The sequence below is a fragment of the Labeo rohita genome, chromosome 18 (genome assembly GCF_022985175.1).
Source record: "Labeo rohita strain BAU-BD-2019 chromosome 18, IGBB_LRoh.1.0, whole genome shotgun sequence".
NCBI lineage: Eukaryota > Metazoa > Chordata > Actinopteri > Cypriniformes > Cyprinidae > Labeo > Labeo rohita.
In genome coordinates, this window is record NC_066886.1 from 21,076,161 (window position 1) to 21,101,416 (window position 25,256).

Consider the following 25,256-nt stretch of genomic DNA (forward strand, 5'->3'; position numbering starts at 1 on the left):
GCCAATAGTATGTATGTAGGGCAGGAACCTCTGAGGCAGAACTGGAACAATGTGCTGCATTTTATTGTATCTTATAATGCCCTGTGGGATTGTTATTTTTTTTTTTTTTTTTTTTTGAACAATTTACATTTATGAAGAAAACAGCATTCTGGGGAAAATTACAGTCTTGCTTACATTATTTTAAATATCTCTTTGTACAAGATATAATTTTGTACCATCATGTTCTGAAAAGGAAAATTAAAGTTAAACAACAAAAGAATCTGTTTCATACATTTTTAAAGAGGTTGTGAAAATAATAATAAAAAAAAAAACGTTCTTGATATTTACACATAGGTTACCCTACAGTAAAAACATAATGCAAGTTTCCAAACTCAAAACTAACACCCCAGTTTAAAATATGAATTATTATTTTCTACTCTTCTGAAATGCCAGTATTTGTAATTAGGATTTTCTGGTGAAGAAGACGCCAGTCCTGTATCTGTCCACTTTATGTTTAATGCTGAAGTACGCTGTTTTCTTTGAATGTGCAAGACTTCAAATAGGCACGGTAGAGATTTCATGAGAAGAATAACAAATGTGTTTATAATCAAGACAATGAATTCAAATCATTGTGTAAGAAACATCAGCTTTCAATGTTAAGCAGCAAAACAGCTGTTTTGTACACCTAAAAATAACTGGAAGTGGATGACACCGGAAGCCAGACACATTAAATTTTAAACTGGCCACCCCTGCTCTCACGGGAAAAATAAGGTTGATAAACTTCTGAACATCTGGTACTGGAGGAGGCGTACAATCTCTGAACAGAAAAAAATATATGATGCCTGTAGCAATCTCTGTACATCTGAGTAGCAACAGTGAGCTGAAAGATAACCAGCAACCGGCTAGACTCCAGAGCCAAATCGTCACCTTAGAATTATAACATTTTTGTCAAAATTGAGTTATTCACAAATTCTTATTCGGTGACAACTTATTTACATTATGTAATGTTTGTTTTATAAGCTGTGTACATTTTGGGCCTTTTTTTAGAAAACAAAAATGATTCTATCTGCAGAAGTCTATGGAATGCAAAAACTTTCATTGAAGATATTGAAGCTCAATATCTCAAAAGTACTCAGAATGCAGATAGAACCTTATAATTCTAGGGCGACAAAATCATTGACAGGGAAGCCATCAACATTAATTCATTCACCATCACACTGTCCCTCCTCAACCTCTATATAGTTACCCTAATCTCACGCAGTTTTTTTGAATGACAGACAAAGTTGTACCTGGATCAGCACATATGTGAGAAAGACATCTTGCATGGCCAAGCATATTTGACAAAAGAAATCCGTTTATGAATGACAAAGGTGTTAATACAAATACAAATACAAGTGGGCACAAGTCACTCAAATGTGTGCAACATAATAGAATTTCAGTAAAAGATGTACCTTATATATATATATATATATATATATATATATATATATATATATATACACACAATCTGCCAAACGCGCAGGTCTATGCAGAAATCAAATGATAAAGATAGCTCTGAAAACAACAGGACGCTCTGCAGTGCCAATTTGGGGAAAAAAAAAAAATAAATTAAAAAAAAAAAAAAAAAACAGGCTTTGCAATGCCTTCCTTCTGAACCTACCGTTAGGAAAGAGTGCATGAAGTCCCAGACCGCGTTAGTAAGAACTCTGTCCTTTGCTTACTTCATTTTAATAGCAAATTAATTTACAGTTACCCATAGCGTTAGCGGCGCAATGCTTGTTCCTATATCTCAGGGAACTGAGGTTACGTCAGTAACCAAAGCGATACAATTCAACGTGGTGTTGTTACTAAAAGACGGTGCTGTGCCGACTATATTGGATCCAACAGTGATGTCACAACAAAAGTGTGAGTAACTGTTTTCATCACATAGTCACTATTGTTTTGTCTTTTCTTACAGATAGTTTGATATGTACTGAGTTATGTGTTTTAAACCTAAATCAAAGCGGCGTCCATCTATGAGAAGTGAATGTACAGTGCGCAGCACAAATGCTAAAACTTAAATTCAGCAATTACTCTTTACTTAGATGATGTTAGGGTTCATTTGAGATATAATGTTCCAACAAGCCTGCTTGATCAATTACCAAAGAAGAATGTCAAAATTATTCAGGAAAATAAGATTTTCAACAGGTAAGTAAATCGAACCAAAACCTTTAAAGACAAATAATTTCCTGACCATTAAAAGTGTTATATAGCACACTGAATCATACTCAGACTTAACGCTGGAAACAATGGAGCCACTTGGGAGAAAACTGCTAGGAGACTTATTTCATAGCATAAAAGAGGACAATGGTACAAGAGGAATACCAAATTATTGTTTCAAGTGTGAAAACATAGCAGAAGTACCACTGACATTCAAAAACAATGGACTTGTGACAAGGATCCTGAAATAATCAGGTCTTCACTTTAAATTTTCATCTAGTAATGAGTGAATTTTTGCTAGAAAAAGAGCAGGAGAAATACCATGCAAGTGTCTCAGAGCCAGCAAAAGCTATGAAAGAGTGACACTTTATCTCACAGAGTAAGATGCAGAGTGCAGAAGTGACATGCATGGTTGTTGTCACCACTAGAATTACCTACTGTAGCCAAACACAATAAACTCATTTAACCTCTTCCAAGGACCATATTTACAAAATATAGACTTCTGGGAATCAATACTCTGGTCTCAAGAGACCAAGTCAATCATTTCAGATCCAAAAGCATCCAAAATGTTCTGGTGTTGCTAGAGGAGGAGTACAGTGAGAGGTGCCTATTTTCTACAGTGTTGTTCAGTGGTAGTAAAGCTCTTAAATAGGAATGTATGAGTGCTGAAGGTGTGAAGTAGTTGTGCTTTATCAATGCTGTCATGAATTCACACACCACTGTGCGATGCAATACAAAAACTTGAAATAGAAGATGCTACCCTCTCCTCATTCCCTGCATTGTTGGACATTTTTTCAGCATGACAATGAAGATAATCACTCTCCCAAGGTGAAAATCCTTCAGTGGACATGTATTTCACTCAATCTTACTGCTCTTGAGCAGCGGTGTGGGATTCTGTAGACAGAAACAGAGACTTGGGCAGACTTGACCGACTCAAGGATGACTTGAGTGGTCTCAACAGACTCTGCGGTGACTTGAGTGGGCTTGTCCAGCTCTGAAATGACTGGTGTGAACTTGACTGGCTCTGAACTGGCAAGAACAGGCTCGACTGGCTCCGAGACCGATACGGTGTTCTGGGCTGCTCTCTTCCTTCTCGACTTGTGCTTCTTTGGAGTCAGATAAAGATCTGGGACTTGACTTAGCAAAGGCAGAGAAATAGGTTGGTCGCTGCAGACTGACTGCAGCCAACACTGGAGCGGACTCGTGGGCTGGAGCCGACACTGGAGCGGACTTGGAAGCAGATCCCGCAGTCTTGGCTGCTCTTCTCCTCAGTCTACGCTTTAACGTTGGAGTCAGAAGAGGTTCTTGAATTTGACTCAATGAGAGAGGAAGGGTGGCAGGGTCTCAGTAGGGTCCAAACAGTAGGAAAGGCCGTCTGCTGGAAAACGGGGGGAATGCAGAGATCAGACCTGGACCATGCTTGGCTGGAGAACAAAGGGAGCAACACCAGTCAATGAGAACACTGCAGATCAGGCAGCAGCTTGAGAAACCTGGGCTTGATACTTTGAGCTGTAGGGGAACCAGTCCAGTCAGAGCCAGGCCTTAAGAACAGCAGCCAGGGGAGAATCAAGACACCAAACAGAAATAAACATAGGACATAACACAACATACAAAACAAGATCACAGGAGAGTACAACAAGCAGCAAAATAAGACTGACTACGCACTATGACTAGGAGAAGGGGGTGGGGGGTGGGGGGTGGAGGAATAGAAAAATAGATTCAAACTGCAAAAAGCAACTAAACAAAAGAATGAACCAAAATGGCAAACGCTGAAACTCTACAACTTAATGGGCAAAGACTAAATCAAAATAAAGAAAGCAACCAAACTAGAGGCATGAGGAAACCAGACCAAAAAATAAAAGACAGGAACTGAACTAGAGTAAAATAGCAAAAGCAAAGAAAACCTAATAAATTACAAAAGAACTAAATGCAAAGCTAGACTGACAGGGTGAGTAATTTAACCCTACTAATACAACTAGTTAACTAACAAGAAATTCCCTTTACACACAAGGAATAAATACAACAAACCAGCAGAGGCAAGAGGGAAAGAAGCACACTATAAAGGAGCAGGAACACGAGGATCAGGTGGACACAATCACGTAAACGAGGACTAGAATAGGACTAAACAAGGGGCGAGGTAACTTGAAACAAGGAAGCAGGGCAAGAGGAGCACATGGCCAACAAACACAAAGACAAAGTCATGTGCTCAGACACAAGACAAACAAAGACACATTAAACAAAGACAAAACAGACATGACTGTCAGGGCAGGATCCTGACAGTACTCTCCTGGTGGAATGACCTGCCCAACTCAATCCGAACAGCTGAGTCCTTAGCCATCTTCAAGAATCGACTAAAAACATATCTCTTCCATCTTTATTTGACCCTCTAACTCTTGTACTTCTCTATTATAATTCTATTCTTTAAAAATAAATTAATTAATTACTCTATTCTGGGTTCTTTTTGTAAGGTCTGTAACACTAGCTTGCTTTTTCTTTTTTTCTATTTTGTCTGTTTTCTTTTTATTCATTATATAATAAAAAAAACTTGATATTTGTACTCTGTTAGGCTAACTGAGACTTATCATAGCACTTGCATGTTATTGCTCTTTTGTTGATTTTGATTGCTTCCATTGTCCTCTTTTGTAAGTCGCTTTTGATAAATGCTAAATGTCTAAATGCAAATAAATAAATAGATAAATAAAAAAAAAAAAAAAAAAAAAATCACGCACAGTTTTATTTGTACTGACTTTTTTCCCCAGACAGGGTTTAAGTTAAGACAACAATAGGCCTTAATCTAGGATAGTTAATCATGATTTAAAAATGGCTTTCTGAAACACAGATTAAATACAGATTACTAACACCTGGACTATGAAGTCTAAAATGAATAAGATTAATTTAAAACCAGCTGTGATAATCTGAATAAGGTTGCTTAAAACATGGAATGAACCAAGAACAGGTAACGATTTGTATGAAAATGAGAAGCAAAAAAAGACTGAAATAAATAAATATTTACTGAATGTAACGAGGACGCTGAGGCGGAAGTTGAAACCATATGCGGAAGTTTATTAACAGATGCAGCGTACAAATAAACAGGCAGAGGGTCAATAACCTGAAGGCAGTCCAATAGCATACAACACACAATCGTAATCCAAGCAGCAGTGAGTTTAAGCAGGCAGTGGGTCAGATAACGGGAGAACAGTCCAGTATATCAAACGTAACAATGGGGGTAATCCAGAGAGCGATGGTCAGAGGCAGAAAAAGGTCAAACCTTGTAAGCAGTCCACACAGGCAAACAATCCAAACAAGGGTGATCCGTAAACTCAGTAATCCAGAGACAAAGCAAAACAGCAACAGGTAATCCAACAGCGTAATGTACAACGCTCGGTAAGGCAGGTTAACTGGCAATACTTCACAAAGTCTAAAGCACATGGCCAGTCTTTATATAGTGACAAACAGGAAGTAACAATAGAAGCAGCAGAGGGAGCATGCAGGCAGTCCTGGGGTGAGGGCTCCCTCTGCTGGCTTGGCGTTACACTGAACAAGAGAGAGAGAACTCTTTTAAAGCAAATAGCAAAGAACTCTGCACACATTAGCTGTGGAATCAATTAATATAAAATATGTAATTAAATTAACACATCTGCAAGATCAATACAACAACTTTGGGTCAGAATCATCAGTTTATTAGTTTGCTGTTTTGTGAAATCTGTGGGTTGACATTAGTAGTTCTGTCATGGCAGCTCTCAGAGAGATTGGCATGGTAATTGATGTGGCAATGTTAATGTATTTGGCAGAATCTGCTATGCTGCTGCTGCTACTGTTGATTGCTGCTGAGAAAGTATAGAAACTGCCAGTACATCCACAGACATGCTGGTACAGTAAAAAATGAAATAGATTAACTGATATCTACCAATATGTTTCTTTCTTTCTTTCTTTCTTTCTTTCTTGTGGGAAGAAAATCTCAGAAATGTGTATTATTATTATTATTATTATTATTATTATTTGAATTATTGTTTTTTTTTAATGCTTCTGAAGTTAAAATACAGACAAAATAATTTAGTTTCTATTTAATATGGCATATATAGGGCTCAATGCTTAACCTGTTCATATAAATTAAATTAATGGCATATGTATGAGCTAAATGCTTAAATTTATTTATTGCTGTGAAACTGCTTTAAAACAATATGCATTATATAATGTGCTATATAAATAAATAAAGGTACTACACTTTAAAATTATACACAAGATGCATGGCAATATCGTTTTAGGCCATTAAAATGTAAATTCAATTTGTTGTTAACTGCAAAAAGTCAATATCATTTTTTATTAGAAAGTACATAATGCAGGTCCAGAATATGGCTGTGATGGAGATGGTCACTGAGAGTCCACTGTGTCTAGTGCTGTCCCGGTCTACACTGCACAGCCTGCCATAGCCTGTGGGAGAAATGCATTTGATACAGCCAGCTATGACTTTGGTTTCAAAGAGCTTTAGATGAAGATTTCCCCATCATTTCCTTCTTTGTGTTTTTCTCTGGTTTTAGTAAAATTATGTAACATTTTGGGGCAAATATGCAAAATAGTAAACCAAAACTTGACGCTAAAATTGCAAATATTTGCACGGCTACAGTGAATTTTCCAGGAGAACTGACATAAGATGGAATAAATGTGAGCCAGACAGCACAGAATATGAGCATACTGAATGTGATGAACTTGGCTTCATTGAAATTATCAGGCAGTTTACGAGCAAAAAAAGCTAAAACAAAACACAAGATTGATAGCAGCCCAGTATAACCCAAAACAGTCCAGAATCCAAGAGTTGAACCTAAATTACATTCTAGAATGATCTTTTCTCTATAATAGCTCAAATTCATATATGGGAAAGGAGGGGATACTGTTAACCAAAGCACACATATAATCACCTGTATTAATGTTAAGGTAACAACACTGAGTCTCTGTTGAAGAGGCCCAAACCATTTCATGACATTACTTCCTGGAAGCGTAGCCCTGAAAGCCATTAACACCACTATTGTTTTCCCCAGAACACAGGAGATACAGAGGACAAACGTGATCCCAAATGCTGTGTGACGCAACATACAGGACCACTCAGTGGGCCGGCCAATGAAAGTAAGTGAACAGAGAAAACACAGTGAGAGTGAGAAGAGCAACAGGAAGCTCAGCTCTGAGTTGTTGGCTCTGACAATAGGTGTTTCTTTATGAAGATAAAACAGAAAAGATACCATTGCTGTTAATAACATCCCAATGAAGGAGAAAATACAAAGCACCATCCCCATGATTTCTGTATAGGAAAGGAATTCAACCACTTTTAATACACATCTGTCTCTGCTTTCATTCGACCAGTACTCCAAATCACAAGGAAAGCAGTCACTAGAATCTGTGAAGGAATTTTAAGAAAATATTGTTTAAATGGAAAATGCATCATGAAGTTACATGACCAATGGACAGTATTACTCCACTTTATCATACTTTTATGGAAGTAAACCAACATTTAAACCATACTGTTTTACCTGTGCCATTACTGATTTCTCCTTCTGCACATGGAATACAGTCATAACAACAGACAGGTCGCCCCTTTTGCACAGCCTTCCTAGTTCCAGGGGGGCAGCGTTCACTGCACAGGGACACAGGCAACTATAGCAAAATGTCGTTGTCAGTGAATTGCCCACATAATGGTTTGAATTGTTAAATGAATTGATTGTCTTCATGAAATACTTATAGTATAGATGTACCTCTCCACTTTCCCCTGCCCATAGCATGTGTTCCTGATTGACCTGAAGACGTTGCTCTGAAGGCAGTGAGCTGTCATAGACACCAACATGCTTAAACTGCAGACTTCCATCCTCAGCAGGCTGCCAGTTCACTAGGTCATATCTCGCCACTGGATCACCACTTGCATCAAATAAGATATTCTCACCTGTTTTCATAGTGAAGCTCACATCTCTCATATACTGCAATACCTGAAAGGAAAGGCCAGAAACATTATTCACTTCAGTTTGATTTTTCTACTCTTATTTATTTATTTATTGCTCTTACCTTTTTTGGTGTGAGCAGCTCTTCTTTGCTGCTGTTGGTGGAGGATTTAAGGTCTTTTAAAACATTATGCAGTGTGTTTGCAACAGCATACACTGCAGTGTACACTTTATGTTCTATTCGTAACTCTGACACATCAGTATATTCATTTTGCAGCTCTGACAGTTTCTCTGAACTTGTACAGCCACCACTGCCACTGATCCTGAAAGAGCACTGAAAAGCTGTTTCCCAGAATTCTTTCAAAAGTTCATTTTTTAGTTCTTGATTAGGGTTCACATTCACTAGGAACTCACGCAGGCCCACAAGTTTGGCATTCACCACAGCAAAGCCCACAGCTCCAGAAAGGAAACTGTATTCCTTTGTTTCTGCAAGATTTCGAGATGTTATCCAGGATTCACTGCCAATCCACTGCAGCCCTGTGATGTTGTTTTCTGCAATTACTTTCACAAGTGGGACAAAATCTCCTAATGAGATAAAAGCTACCACCACCCTGGCTGTGCCTTTTTTTATCACTTCCATTGTCTTCAGAAACTGGTCTTGTGGATCAGTTCTTAATATGGTCTCTGAGTATTCAATACAAATCCCTTCTCGTTTTGCAGCCTCTTCAAATGCTGCTATCCCATTGTTACCATAATCACTGCGACTCCTGACTGTCCCAACCCAGGTCCAGCCAAAATACTTGACAAGCTGAGCCAGCGCTCTGCTTTGGTAATAATCACTGGGTATTGTTCTAAAGAAAGATGGATATCTTTTTCTGTTACTCAGACATGCACATGTGGCAAAATGACTGACCTGCAAGATAAAGAAGCAGAGTATATTAACCACATAATTTTCAGATGCTTTTTCCCTGTTGTTAATGCACTATAAATCATCACTATGCAGTTAACATAACTGTTATTAACACACTGCTAGAATCTAACCAACAATACATCTGTATTTACTTTTATTTTCAATTGGTTACATTGGATTTGAAGGATTTTCCAGAAGTTCGTCATATTAATCTGCTAAATGTTGTCTTGCTTAATTAGTATAATTAAGAGTTCTTACGACAGGTATGTTGAATGGCCCAACCACAGTAGCCAAGCCTATGGTAGGAGAGGATGTTGACTCTCCAACAATGGCCTGAATAGCCGGTGATCTAGAGCAGGCTATATCACTCAAAATTTCTTCATAGCCATTCATCAAAGCCATACCTGATTGGATAGCCAAAGCTATAGAGCTACAGGCATCATATATTTTATAGCCCAAAGAAACACCAGGCAACAGCTGTGTGCTGTTATTTATCTCCTCAATGGCAAAAATAAATGTCTGAGCAAATTTAAATTCACGCAAGTTCAACCTGTGAAATTAAATCATCAGACATGTGTAAAACTGCAGAGAAGAATCAGTCGTGTTCATTTTGTTGTTGTTGTTGTTGTTGTTGTTTCATTATACAAACCTGACACATGTTGTTAGTTCTGGTTTGGAAGTGAAAGGATGCATCTTTAGCAGAGCACTTCTGTGAATTGAGAAAATTGCTCCAATGTTGATGTCTCTTTCTGCAGAAAGTACAGGGAAGGCAGGCTGACCAAGCAGACTGCAGACTTGTGCTGAAGCTGGCACAAATGCACCATGCACCACCACCAGCAGTAGCAGCAGTGACATAGTCCTCTTTTCCATGCCAGTAGTATGTATGTAGGGCAGGATCCTCTGAGACAGAACTGGAAAAGTGTTCTGCATTTTATTATATCTTAAAATGCCCTGTGGGATTGGCATACTGAACCATTTACATGTTTCATTATAAAGGAAACTGCACTCTGGAGAAATTACGGTCTTGCTTACATTGTTTCAAATATCTCTTTGTACAAGATATAATTTTTGATCATCTTTTACCATCTTAAAAGTTCTTAAAAGGCAAGTTAAAGCTGAACAACAAAATAATGTGTTTCATACATTTTTAAAGGGGTCATAAAATGAAAAAAAAAAAAAAATGTTCTTGATATTTACACATTGGCTACCCTGCAATAAGATACTGCAGGTCTCCGAACTCAAAACTAACTCCCCAGTTTAAAATATGAATTATTGTTTTCTACTTTTCTGAAATGCCAGGATTTGAAATTAGGATTTACTGATGCCAGTACAGTCTCTATCCAACTTATTTTCCAATGCGGAAGTAAGCTGTTTTCTGTGAATGTGCGAGACTTCTGCTTCATGGTAGGAATAAATACCAATACGTACTGATAAGTACATATTGTCACGAATCTGGTCCGTGGCTTTCCGTCCATTCGCCACCAGATGTCGCACTGTCAGTATATAAACTCTCACACTATCCACAATTTTCCAGGGCGCACTGCTGTAAAAAAGAAAGTGGGTACAACTTCTGGTGAGGCAGCGGACGTAGTATACAATGGTATTTTGTGTGCTAATTAGCGAAGAGGCTAAGTGTTTTTTATACCCTTTTTTATTTTGTAAAGATGCACACCTTTATGAGAGATGCCATTACGTTCTTATGCACAACATATGCTTTTCGAATTTGTGTTCCCACATCATTAGCAAGTTTGGATCGTTAAATCTTGAATGACTGTCAACTAGTGACATGACATTTGAACCACTTGTGTTAAAGGGCATGCCAGATGAAGCCTCGATTCGAGACTTGTTAACGTAGAAATCCCTTTCGTAAAAGCCTCACTTTCTGTCGTGCGCGATTCACTTTGCGTGTCCTAATGTTTGACCCCCAGATCTTACTTTGCGAGTGCATAAGGCATCCTTTGTTTAAGGACTTTTTTTTTTTTACATTTTAAACATTACATTTTAAATACCCAGTCATACAGGTAATATGAAGAATACAAATTATTTCAGGAAAATTAAATATATGCCATATGCAATTAATTACTGTGCATTATTCTTCTATTACATCATATTGATATTCGTACTGGCATTTAATGGCACTATTCAATGGGTAAATTAATTTATCAGAGTCAGAAATTCAACAAACAAACACACACACGGTTAGGCTTTTATTTGTGCATATAACATGGATAGATCTATGGAAATTGTGGTGAATGCTTCTTCCGACGGAGCTTTAGATTTTTGGCTGCTTTATTTTTTACAAACCACCAGATCGCGCTATTTTCGACACTCTCGAAGCTATGAATATTTTCCCGAAACAGTCAGAGGAAAGTCTTGGTGCTTCACAAGGCTTCATTTGCCCATCACGCCTGTCAACTGTTGAATGAATGAGTGTCATGTCCCGCTTGAACCACAAGATGCTCCCACTTTTGACACAAGGCCTCGTGGGGCATGGGAAACTTGTGGATACAAACTGTTGCATGTCACCATGGACTACATTTCCCATCATCCATTGCACTGATTACACACACACAGCTGCAACCTATTACACACACACACACTATTTAACACCCACTCAGCTCCTTCTCAGATTACCAAGTATTGCATAGCGTTTATCACTTTCTCAGCAATGGTTATTTTTACGGAGCCTCTCCTAGTTTCCTGAGTTAGTTGTTTCTTGTTCTTGGTTTGTCTTCCCGTGTTCTGATTACCTGCCTGTTTTGGATTTCACTCTTGTCTTGTCATTTGGACGCTGTTTGCTCCTGATCTGGATTTATCGCCTGTCTTGTGGATTACCTGTTTGCCTAGCCCTTTGGACTATGTTCGCCGCCGTTTGACCCACGCCTGTTCCTGAAGTACTCTTATGTCTAGCCCATGTCATATCTGACTGCTGGTGTTTGATCTCTGCCTGTGTGTTGACTATGTTTTATAATAAAGCTTAGCAGATGGATCCGTACACTTCACTCCTATGTAACGGAGTGAGAGTGATAAATGCTATGCAATACTCGGCCATCTGAGAAGAATCTGAGTGGGTGTTAAATAGTGTGTGATAGGTTGCAGCTGTGTGTGTGTGTAATCAGTGCAATGGATGATGGGAAATGTAGTCCAGGGTGACATGCAACAGTTTGTGTAGTGTGAGAGTCCATGTACTGACAGTGCGATATCTGGTGGTGAATGGATGTAAACTGGATTTGTGACACATATCACTGCAGTTTCCAACAAAAATGAATACTAGAGGCAGTGAAACAACAAGCACTTTCATATACAGTTTTCAACTGTTTTCATATACAGTTATAATTATAGCTCCATATGTTGAGCCCTGCCAGATTAATATCCCCCATAGTATTGGTAGGTTTAGCGTTAAGTGTGGGGGAGGGGTTAGGGTTAGGCAATCATGTAACGATTTCAATGAGAAAGGGTAATTATTTGACAGGGAGTCAAAAAAGGACACAACACCAAATATAACAAGCTCGTTCGTTAGCTTAGCTGGCATGGAGTTAGACTTAGGATGCAGAATCCTTGGGTACGGATCCCATTAAAAACAGGAATTATGATGAAAGACCCAAAAGCAAAAAAGCGATCAAAAAACAAACTAAAATAGCATGCTTGCGATTTGCCTTTACATCACATTTGCTTTTGTTCATACTATTGGGCAGGTTTATGTAGTGCAGATGGTCTGTTATTTTAAAACATCACAGAGCATCAGAGTTACAGCGCTACTTAATAGACATTTCTTCTCAGAACTGCGTTGATACGTAAATCAATATCACATAAATTATACCATATGTACTTGCATCTCTTTCAGGGGGAAAAAATAACACTCTTTTAATGCCACTAAATGGACATTTCTGTTGGAAACTGCAGTGATATGTGATAAGAGTATCTATTTACACAGTGCGAATAGCCACCTTGTTGACAGAGGCTATTTACACTAATTCCACCCACCTACGTGTGATTGGGCTACAACTACAAGGTACAAAAGACAGCTAACAAACATCAACTCCAGTGGCGTAGATGGTAACGTGTATGTCGTAGTCTTTTTGAAGTGATCAACCCCAGTTCACATCTGCCTTTTCCCAAACTTTTTTTCTACCTTTTTAAATTTCATATCACATTGGAAAGGTATTTATTTTCAATAATAATAATAACAATAATAATGATAAATAGTAAATAATCAAAAAGTTGAAAATAAAGTAGCAGGTAGGGTTAGGTAGGGTAGGGAGGGCTTTATTGTCCCAATAAGGTGGCATCCATTTATTAATTTAAATTAAAATTATAATTTACACTCAATACGTTATTATTGCATACTGTTTTATAATGTACTACTATACTGAGGTGGAGATTATTGCAACTATTCATAAGAAGTAGTATAAAAAGCAGAAAATCCTGCTATTTTAACAGTTGTAGTAAATTTTGCCAACTAGGGGACGCCAATTAAGGTAGAGAACTTAACTTTCGCCAACCTAGGGAGGTGAAATAGGGTAGTGAGGGGTACTCATGTCACAGCTGACGTTATGATTCTTGGATCACGTGTCAATTAATGTGTGGTTACGAGTACATCACATAAGAAAGATTGGTGGCATCTCTAACTTGTAGAACCTCTTACTGTATTATCAACACAAGGAAGACACAAGTTGTAATACAATAAATTTTCAAGTGATTATGTTGGGTGTTGCTATGTCAGAGCTACGTTATCTAGAAAGATAAACTGTTGCTACTCTGAAACAAATAAGGTGAATAACCATACTATGCATCAAACAAATACGTGTAAGATTTGTTATCAACTGCAATCAGTTATATAATACCTAATGTAAATTAGAAAATCATATACTGATAATATACAACAATGCCAAGGTCTCTGGAAGAGGTTTAGAAGTGATATTTAATTCCTCTGTGGTTGAGTGAGCAGTCCGGTGGCGGTGACGACTTCCACTGGTTGAACTGGTGGCAGTACAGTGGGGAAAGGAGCAGGAATCCGTTTCGACAGCCTTAAAGATAAAGCGCTGTTGGATGTTGATCTCCTGGAGCACCAAAGGGTCCTTAGATCTGGAACATGCAGATGTGACCCTGGAGTAGGTGCTGAAGGTTCTTAGCTTGGAACACGCAAGCAAAAGTACCTGAAGTGAAGGTTTGCTCGCCGGAGCTTAACCTTGTTGCAAATGTCCGTGTGTCTTCTGCCTCTCTGGGCTAGAGACTCAGAACTTGGTCAATCCACTTTGTCTCTCTAGGACGGAGACTCAGGACGCTGCATCTGTTGTTGTCTTGCTGGACGAAGACTCTGAACGTAGATTATCTCTTTCCTCGCAGGCTGGAGGCTCAGAACATGGTCGTAGCTGTTGCTGCCTCAAAAGCTGGAGACTCGGACTTGGTATCTGTTGTTGTCTCACCCTTACGGGTCGCAGACTCAGAACTGGTTGATCAGTTAGTGTCTCTTGGACGTGCTCAGAACGGGGTGTTTCTGTTACAGTCCCTTCCCTCACGGGTAGCAGACTCAGAATGAAGGCGATCTGTTGCAGTCCTTTCCCTTTCGGAACTCAGACTCAGAACTGAGGTTGATCTGTTGCTGAATTCCCTGTAGCAGGCCGCAGACTCAGAACATTGTTGTTCTGTTACAGTCCTCTCCTTAACAGGCGGCAGACTCAGAACATGTGTTTCCTTGACAGGCCGCAGACTCAGAACGTTGTTGTTCCCCTTCAGGAACTCGAGCTGCATCGGAATGCTATGGGAATGCCTCCAGCGTGACCACGCTCTGAAACACGTGTGCATACAGTCCAATGGAGAAGCGAGATGTCACAGGCGGGGTGCCGTAGAGACCAGGAAGCTTAAAAGCACGTGCGGTGCATGCAGCCGGCAGCTTCTGTCTTTCAGCAAACACTCTGTGTGTGTGTCACTCTGTTTTTTGTGCTAGTTTCCACAGCTTTTATTTGAGAGTGTCACTATGTCCTACAAAGCATTCTTACGAATATAAGCAGCGGCATTTTAGACTGTGTGTTCCTCTCTGCCTGCGCTATTTTGGGTGGCGATACACACAGTCTATTTGTTGTCTGTTCGGGAGCGAAGTATGGGAGTCAGTTCTCGAGGGAGCTGACTGCCTGCGTCTGCCGAGGCAGGGCGGCGGCTGTGATTGTGGGGATCGCATATAGATCTACGGACAGGTTAGAGACGGGTCCGCCCTATCTCTGCCTTTCTCCCTAGATCTAGCGCTCTCTCTCTGGGACGGAAGCCTGCACTGCGGTTCCTCCCCCTCTGAGTGAGAGCTCGCGCTGCTGCGGCTATCTTTCTCCGAGGAGATTGATGCTGTCCGCATATGAGCTGGCTGCATATTAGATCGCTCGGTTCTACCTGCCCTCGCTTTTAAAAAATAAATAAATAAATAACAGGAACGGGGATTCAAGCGATTTATGTGTGGTTTGTTCGGGAGCTGAGCATGTACAGTCCGCCCTTGAGGGGGCAGGCTGTGTTCATTCATAAATGTGTTCATTCAAAAAAAAGAGAAAGAGAAAACAAAAAGTGACGTGCATTTTGAATGTTTAGTTCTTCTCCCACTGTTATTTAATTCTGAGGAATTAAATTTATTTACTGCACTCTCACCCTGTACCTGGCTTAGCTGTGGCTCCCAGGGCATCTGCATACTGAACCTTATTGATATTTTGTCTGTATTAGCTCATTCTGAGCATGGGTGGTTCGGCATCGAGATGTCGTCCTCGCCCATATGAAAGAACTGGGGTTGCGACTGAACGCAGAGAAAAGTGTGCTTTCTTCATTACAGAGAACCACTTATCTAGGCGTGGTGTGGGATCGACTACGATGCAGACATGTCTTTTCCTGCTCGGATCGAGTCATTCTCGCGGCAGTCAAGGGAGTGAAAGTAGGCACTCACTGTGAAGCAGTTTCATAACTGCTGGGTCTGATGGCAGCTGTGTCCAACGTGATACCTTTTGGCCTGTTGTACATGAGACCCCTGCAGTGGTGTCTCAAGACCAAGGGGGTTCTCCCCAAGGGGAAACTGCTTTGCATGATCAAGGTCACGTGGCGATGGAGGTCACACGGACATGTGGAGGAGACCTTGGTTCTCAGGGCCCGGTGGTGGGAGCTCCTTGTCACCGCGTAATCCTACTGACGGACGCGTCCCTCACCGGTTGGGGAGTGGTCATGAGTGGCCACCCCGCCCGCGGTCTGTGGAGCGGTCACCATCCAGTTTGGCACTTCAGCTGCCTGGAGATGCTGGCCGTGTTTCAGGTACTGAAACACTTTCACCCGGACCTATGAGACAGTACGTATAAGGAGAATCCTGACTCTTATGGTCCAGGACCTCTGAGGGCAGGCCCTACTGGGGAAGGGCGTGGTCCACCGCATTCTTCGGTGCCCGTCTCTCCTCGGTGCCCTCAATAGATCAGCCTGCCAACCCTGCCGGTGCTCCAGGGCGCAGCGGTCTCCAGCGAGCCCACACCTCAGTCTTCCGCCTGGAAACGTAGCAGAGCTGGGGAGCTCGCCACCCCTGCGGGGGTCTCTACAGCAGCTAGTTCGGCCGTCTACTGCTGGTCATCCGTTGCAGGACGCCGCAGCTCAAACAACACCAGAGGCCAGTCTCAAGAGACTGGTTCCCTTAGTAGATTATTTGGCAGCGTGGAAACTACTGCCAAATGTATCTGCTTGGGTCCTGCGCACTGTAGAGCGAGGCTATCGCATTCAATTTGGCGCTCCGCCGCCACCTTTCAATAGGGTCTTCCCACTCTGGTGGGCCCCGAGCAGGGTCTGGTAATGGAACAGGAAGTAGACACTCTCCTAAAGAAGGCCATCGAGGTGGTCCCTCCTCATGACAGGGAGTCCGGGTTCTACAGCCGGTACTTCATTGTTCCGAAGAAGGAGGGGGAGGTTGCGTTCAGATCTGAAGAACGCATACCTCCACATATCCATCCTTCAACACAGGAAGTTCCTGAGGTTCGCTTTGGGGGCGAAGCGTACCAGTGTCGGGTTCTTCCGTCTGGCCTTGCACTCTCACGCCGCACTTTCACTAAGTGTGTGGATGCTGTTTTGGCTCCTCTGGACTCCAGGGCATCCGCATACTGATCTATATCAATGATTATTGATAATAGATCGTTTCAGAGCTTTGGGGGTTCGACATTGAGATGTCGTTCTCGCTCATTTGAAAGTGTTGGGGTTGAGACTGAACGCCAAGAAAAGTGTGCTTTCTCCATTACAGAGAACCACTTATCTGGGCGTGGTGTGGGATTTGACCACGATGCAGGCACGTCTGTCACCTGCTCAGATTGAGTCAATCCTCACTGCAGTCGTGAGAGTGAGAAAAGGCACTCACTGTAAAGCAGTTTCAACCACTGCTGGGTCTGATGGCAGCTGTGTCCAACTAGATACCTTTTGGCCTGCTGTACATAAGACCCCTATAGTGGTGGCTCAGGACCAAGTGGTTCTCCCTGAGGGGAAACCCGTTTCACACATCAAGGTCATGCGGTGATACCTACGTGCCTTGGACATGTGGAGGAAGCCTTGGTTCCTGTCTCAGGGCCCGGTGCTGGGAGCTCCTTGTTGCCGTGTAACGCTAGCGACAGATGCGTCCCTTACCGGTTGGGGAGCGGTCATGGACGGCCACCCTGCCCATGGTCTGTGGAGCGACCGTCGTCTCACTTGGCATATCACTGCCTGGAGATGCTGGCCATGTTTCAGGCTCCGAAACACTTCCTCCCAGACCTAAGAGGCCGCCATGTGCTGGTGCGCACTGACAGTACTCTTTCACTTATGGCCATGGTACAGACGTGGCTGAGGCTTCGTCTGTACGCCTTTCCCCCAATTGCTCTGCTCCCAGGAGTTCTGGAGAGAGTGCACCATTTTTTCCCTCGCCGTAGTTTTGGAAGTTGTGGGTGTGGCCCCTGAGGGGGCACACCTCATAGCTTCCGGTCTCTCAACTGAGGTTGTTGAGACCATCCTCCAATCCAGAGCTCCCTCCATGAGGAAACTGTACGCTGTATGGTGTGGAGACCGCCAGAAGGACTCAGTTAACTGCCCAGTTGGTACAGTACCGCTCCTCAGTGGATAGGAACCCCCTCGTTACATGTTTCCTCTGCGGTGCACTGAGGCCTAGGCCTCTGGCCAGGTGTAGCTTTGCTAAGTGTGGTCGGGATGCTATTTCATAGCCTCGAGTCCTCTGACCCCCCCCTTTTTTTCTTGGGGTCAAGGCTCTCTTCTCTTAAGTTGGCTTCAGAATGCTGTGGAATGTCCACCCCTTTGACTTTAGGGTTCTTTTCTGGACTTGTGCCACTCCTGGCTGTTTTTCTCTTGCCCTAGCTGTGCTCTTCCACACTAGGCAGGGATTTGAAGTCTGGTGGCCTGGGCATCTTGTTCCCATAGCGTTTCGACGCAGCATCTCGTTCCCTTGGGGAACCATGGTTACATATGTAACCTGAGACGTTATGTTTGTGTCTTTCCCCTTTTAAGGTCTGAAAACAGTTATGAATGGATTTGGATGGATCTCCCTGATCTCTCAGACATCTCTTAGAGATGTCTGGCTGTTGTCCTGGCATCTTTATCTGATGGCGTTGGACAGTTTGCTTATGTTAGTTCACCAAGATCCAATATATCCACTATGTGGTCAGGGAGGGGCCCCCTTGCCATAAACTGGGCCCTGGAATGTGCTGTCCACTACACAGTGTAAATAGAATCGATAGCTAAGAAAATATACACACAGCTACAAGTTTGATGCTGTGTTTATACAACAGTTCGACAGCATGAGCATGTAAATACATAAGAAACAACAATGGAGTGTCTTTAACAAACCCTCTTCTGTGCAAACTACTTCCTTTCGCCACAGATTCAAATCTGAGTTTGACCGTTTAACAGCTGAGCCCAAGCCTCCATTACTAATTTGAAAACTAGTAACGAAGAAATGTTGAGTTGCTACATTGAAAACTTATTGCATTACTGTATTAAAACATCACTGTATTATGTAGAGTACTATGAGTCAACCTACACCCTCTGACTAAAATCAGACTGGTGAATTTTTGATCGTGAGACTCAAAGGCTCAAATAAGACATTAGTTCCCCAATGAACTAATAATTTAAAGTATGGAAAGTCTAGAATAATCAAATATCAATATTAATACATAATCAATATTTGTGATCAGCTTTTGATTAAAAAAGTGTCAATTTAATGAGCACTTGAAATTGGAGTCAGATTAAACATGGAGCTAGACTAAATTTAAACCTTCAACTATGCTTTTGGGTCAGCGGATGGATTCTTAAAAGTACTGTTAAGGCTCCAATCTTCTTCTTCTTCTTCTTCTTCTTCCTCTTCCTCTTTCTTTCTTTCTTTCTTTCTTTCTTTCTTTCTTTCTTTTCTTTTGCCAGTTTGTCTGCTCTTTCAGACCCAGTTGGAATTTGTCTGTCTTTACAAAGAATAAAAAATAAAATTCAGCTCAAATGTGCACTTCCTCTAAAATTATTATATCTCTTAATTTTAACACTTTAAAATTTACCTAAATTATTAATAAATCTGTAGCCATACCATCTGATTGTGGCTAAGTATTTTCCTGCAAGGGGGGATTTTGTCGAAATTAAGTAATGTGTTTTTTGCAGTCAAGCTTCATGTCGAACCATTTCCTTTTAACATCTGGGACTGTTCGATTAACAGATGAAACTGCATTAACAGCATCTGTTATGTGCTGCCGAGCTTCCTTTTTTTAGGATCTGATAACTCCAGTATGTATGCTTAAAAAAATTGCGTTTTGAATGCATTTCCGATATTAAAACTTCAACTTCTGTGTCTAAGAAATTGTTCTTTTTCATTTGCTTTTGAAAGGACATGTTGAAATCCTTATTTTCGTTTCATAATATGATGCCCATATATAGTTGTCAGTCGAAATTCATAGGCAGGGATTATGCTAATTGTGAATAAGCGTGCACATGCGCCCCATTTACAAATGATTGGAATTCTTTAACATACACACATTTAACTAAGATATTAGACTAATATTTCACCTACCTGACCAGAAATGATAAGAACAAACAGGACAATAGTCAAGATTCTTGCCCTGGAAATCCTGGTTCAGTCTGGCCAACCACAAATGTCTTTTGTTTCTTAGACAGTGTTTTGCAGTATACTCCTTGACTTGTTAAAAGTCTGCAGTACTCCAAATGTTTTTTTCTGATCTGACCGATTAGTACAGCCCAAAACATGACAATACTTGACCATTTTCAGCAGCAATAATCAGCAAAATATGCAAGTTTGGTTCAGTTCAGTGGCATTGTTTACATTTAGTGCCACGCAATATGGCCGATTTATGATGTGTTGTGAAAGCACAATTGTAACTTGAAACTGTAATTCCCACCCCTGTCCAATTGGTGGCAAGTGCGCTCCAGTGTGACAGTAGAGCAAGGGATCATCTCCAGAACAAAAATAAACATGTCACGAGTCTTTTGCTATGTGTTTGATTACACACAGGCAAGTACCCAGTTTAAGCTACAGCGATCTATCACAACACATTAAAGAGTGCCAAAATGGTTGGCCAATTTATCACTTGAATTTCCTAATGAAATAGAGAAAACGTAAAATCTGATACTTTGTTTCATATCAAACAATGTGATTTATTGGATGGTAGGCACACTATATGCACTGTTCATTCATCAACTGAAAACAGCATAGACCAAAAGATTAATTAGGATTTAAAAATCGATACTGGTTCATAATAACACAGAATCTATTAAACTTAAGTTTTTTTTGTTTGTTTGTTTGTTTGTTTGTTTGTTTTAACCCAGCCCTAGCATATTTTGTTGTTTTTAGTGGCCTCCGCTGTTACTGCAAGGTGTGGTGTTGAACATGAAAAGTGATGCACAGTCTCTGTTCGTCTGTTCTATTTAAAATAAATGCATAAGCCTATATGCTCGTCCTGTAGGTTCATGATTAAACGTGAAGAAAAATAAAAACAATTAAATCTGTAATTATAATTAAAATATGAAAATTAAAATGACAAGTAAGTCTATGCCTACTAAACAAAACAGCCATTCAAAACAGAGATGTTGTTAGTTTTATTATGTAATGGACCATACACATATTATGATTTATCTTGATCTGCACGATTCTCAAATATATTATATTTTAATATTTTATACTCAAAGGGCTCATGGAGGTAATTTACCCATCAAATGTTTTTTAGAGTTCTTGTCTGGTTTCAATAAAATTATATAGCATTTAGGAATAAATATGCAAAATAACATTCCATACGTGGAGGCTAAAATGGCAAATATCTCCACTGCCACAGTAAATTTTCCAGGACAGAATATGAGCATACTGAATGTGATGAGTTTGGCTTCATTAAAATTATCTGGAAGTTTCCGAGCCAGAAAAGCCAAAAAGAAACAGAGAAAAGCAAGCAATCCAATATAACCTAACACAGCCCAGAAACCTATGACTGATCCCACATTACACTCTAGAATTATCTTTTCTTTGAAGTACTTAATATTTTTAAATGGAAAAGGGGGAGATATTGTTAACCAAAGCACACAAATGAGCACTTGTATCAGAGTAAAAGCAAAAACACTGAGTCTTTGTTGAGGAGGCCCAAACCATTTCATAACATTACTTCCTGGAAGTGTTGCCCTGAAGGCCATTAACACCACAACTGTTTTCCCCAAAACACAGGAGATACAGAGGACAAAAGTGATCCCAAATGCTGTGTGACGTAACATACAGGACCACTCAGTGGGCCGACCAATGAAAGTAAGTGAACAGAGAAAACACAGCATCAGTGAAAACAGGAGCAGGAAGCTCAATTCTGAGTTGTTGGCTTTCACTATTGGGGTATTTTTGTATCTGAAAAATATGACTGCAATTATCATTGTTATAAATGCACCAACAACTGAAATAGTTGTGAGCAAAATTCCCATAATCTCCTCAAAAGACAAAAATTCAGTCTCCTTCTTAACACATCCATCATTTTGCAGATTTGACCAGAAATCTTGATGGCACCGCAAACATGTTATAGAATCTGTATGTAATAGATGTAATTATTAATAAATGTCGGGATGAAAAGATAGAAAAAAAAAGAGAGATAATTACATTAAACACAAGAGACTTTTTTGTCTTCAATTATTTTATTTTATTTTATTTTATTTTACCTGTAGTATTACTGATCTCTCCCTCTGTACATGGTATGCAATCATAACAACATATAGGTTTTCCTTTTTCACAGCTTTCCTAGTGCCAGGGGGGCAGCTCTCACTGCACACAAACACTGGGACCTGTAAAAATATTTCATTTTTACCCGCCATTGCCATTTTAAAATTCATCATCATAAAATAAAGTTTGTTGTAAGTTTGTCTCTTTTATCTCACCTTTGTTACATTATTTGCCCATAAAATTGAATCCATATTGACAGCTAAACGATCTTTTCCCCAGGAAGAGAAGCATCATAAAGCCCAACAGTGACAAATTCATCATGTTTTTTTTTACTTGGTTGCCAATTTATTACCTTTCATATTTTGCCACTGCCTCACCATTCTCATCAAAGTAAACCTCCTCACCATCTTTGGTTTTGAAATGCACTTTTTTCAGGTTCTTCAAAAACTGGAATGAATAAATGAATAAATTATTATTATTACTATTATTATTAAAATATTCTAAAATGTTTGACATGAAAACATCAGTCAATCTCAACAAAATGATTCTTACAGTCCATACATTGTCAAAGTAATGAGCTGTTTTAATATATTGATAATACTGAACATTATATAGCAGTAGTAAAATAGTATTAACCCACTGTTAAAGGATCAGGCTGTTTCTTTGAGGAGACATTTTCCCTTGCAGCCCAGAAGGTCATGGAGTGTATGAGCAACAGCATATACTCCTTTGTACACATTGCTGAAGATGGGCATGAGTGACATGTCTGTAAAAGTGTTTTGCATCTGGGACAGTTCCTCTTTGCCTGTACATGGCGTTGTAAACACTGAATCATTCTTGGAAGAATATTTACACTGAAACAGGGCTTCCCATAGCTCAGTAAAAATTGCACTTCCTGAAGACTTCAGTGGCTTGATGTCTAGAATAAATTCCTTTAGACCTGTCACTTGTGTTTTGGGTATAGCCAGACCAACAGCTCCTTGTAGAATGTGATGCTTATCCATACTGGCAATAACAGAATCAGAGATCCAGCCCTCAGTACCTACCCACTGGTATCCAGTAATATTGTATTCAACAAATTTATGCAACAGAACCTCCAAGTCCCAGTGCACAAGAAAACCTACAATCACTCGTGAAGTAGAGCTTTTAATCTGCTCAATTATCCTCATTACTTTATCTTCAGGGTAAGTTCTGAAAAATGGGAGAGAAAATTCCAAACAGATACCCATCTGTTCTGCCACCTTTGTGAAAGTGGCCATCCCATTATTACCATAATCATCATCTGTTCTTATGGCTCCTACCCAGGTCCAGCCAAAGTGTCTAACCAGTTCTGCCAGTGCTCTGCTCTGGTAGTAATCACTTGTAATAGTTCGAAGAAATGAAGGATATTTGGTTTTGTCACTAAGACATTCACATGTGGCATAATGACTGATCTAAGAGACAATTAAATAGTGTTATATCTTATTTTGAGCAATCATAGTATAATTTCTGAATGAAATATATTTAGCAGCATCTAGTATCTGTTTAAAACATATATTACAATTTAACATTTTTATATCATATTTAGATAACTTGACTGTACAGTCACATATGAACTAGTTTTCAGAAAAAGTAAATAATACCATTGGAAGTTTGAATGGTCCAATAGTTTTTGCCATCGCCATGCATGCTGAAGAAGTTGTGTCCCCAATAATGGCTTGCACTTCAGCGTGCTTTGTGCAGGGCCCTTCAATAGACATTTTCTCATACCCATTTGCAAGGGCCATAGCTGCTCGAACCCCAACTGCCACTGAGCCACATGTGTCATAGATCTTGTAGCCTAATGAGACCCCAGGTAGCAAAGTGGAACTGTTATTAATTTCCTCTATTGCGAAGAGCATGGACTGTGCATACTGGAAGTCTCTGAAATTAAGACTTGTTAAAAAAAAAATAATAATAATAATATGAAACTATGAATTAATTATGTAACATAGCACTTGTATTTACAAAATCATATATAATACTATTTCTCAGCTTTTACTTACCTGATGCACTTCAGTGGAGGTGGCATAATGGAATATGTCAGCTGCCTGACTTCCCAGCTGCTATGGAAAGAGAAAACCCCTCCAACTATGATGTCCCCATCTTTCCATAGCTCAGGGTGTACAGGCTCTCCTCGTAGAGTACAGACAGTTTGATTAGCTTTAGAGAAAGTCATAATGGTTATTACCATATGTAGCAGTGCAACCAGTGGCTCCATTCACCCATTTAATAGATACTATCATATGTCAACTGTGTCAGCTCTGACATTTTAGCTAATAGAAGGACTTCGAGGTTTTTATAGAGATCTTATAATCTGCTGGGAAATTGCATAGGTTGATCTCCTTTGAAGGAGGTGCCACATTTCGACATGATCAGAGTATACTGCTGCACTTTTGAAATGTTTGGTCTTGGGTTAGTACCTAGGCAAGTGTCTGTGTGAAAATTGATTTACTTTTAACAATTTTGAATATCCTTTTACATTTTTCAGCTGTGTGAGCACATTATGTGAGGCTGCAGGAAGTAGCAGATTGCAGATTTGCATCATGTGCACACAAATATGGTTGAAAAGCTACATATACACAACATAAATACATTTTTTATTAGTGTGAAGTTGAAAACATGCAACAGCATCACACAATTCCTGCACATTTAGGAAACACATTTAGCAAACTCTGCATATTGGAAATAAATTATTAAAGCTCAATAGGTGAAATTTCACCCATAAGTGATGCGTAATTATTAATAGAAATGTTATGCGAATAGCAGCATAGGACTAAGACCTGGGGTACATGTAGCTTTTCTGCCTGCTGTTATGCATGGTTCTAGGCATTTTAAGATTATGAACTTCAACAGACATGTTTTTGAACTGCTTTGTGATACTCCACCTGACCTGTGGAGAACAGCATGGAGCTGACCTCTTCCAAACTCAAGTTCAAGTGCAACGCAGACCTCCTTGTCCCTGCAGGTGATGAAATTTATGTCATGCATATTAGGCCTTTATGCATCTGGGTATATTTATGAATAAGAAAACAATGAGAGTACAATATTAAATATAAAT

At 40.0% G+C, this 25,256-nt stretch overlaps 1 protein-coding gene and 1 pseudogene across 1 annotated transcript; both read right to left on the bottom strand.

Moving 5' to 3' along the window:
* Positions 1–6,534: 6,534 nt before the first annotated feature.
* On the bottom strand, positions 6,535–9,882 carry LOC127180819 (extracellular calcium-sensing receptor-like). The gene is made up of 7 exons (XM_051135125.1): positions 9,662–9,882; positions 9,271–9,562; positions 8,227–9,015; positions 7,923–8,150; positions 7,701–7,824; positions 7,095–7,567; positions 6,535–6,609 (listed from the first exon to the last, which is right to left on the bottom strand). Exons 1-7 carry the CDS (start codon positions 9,880–9,882, stop codon positions 6,586–6,588), a joined length of 2,151 nt encoding a protein of 716 aa, XP_050991082.1. The 3' UTR covers positions 6,535–6,585.
* An 11,298-nt stretch (positions 9,883–21,180) lies between these two features.
* Positions 21,181–24,449, bottom strand: LOC127181141 (extracellular calcium-sensing receptor-like; annotated as a pseudogene).
* Between the last annotated feature and the right edge of the window lie 807 nt (positions 24,450–25,256).

Coding starts and splice junctions, on each gene's coding strand:
- LOC127180819 (XM_051135125.1), bottom strand. CDS start 9,882: ATGGAAAAGAGGACTATGTCACTGCTGCTACTGCTGGTGGTGGTGCAT. Junction 9,016..9,270: donor GGCCATTCAACATACCTGTC/GTAAGAACTCTT, acceptor TTTATCTTGCAG/GTCAGTCATTTTGCCACATG. Junction 7,825..7,922: donor GGGCAGGGGAAAGTGGAGAG/GTACATCTATAC, acceptor ATTTTGCTATAG/TTGCCTGTGTCCCTGTGCAG.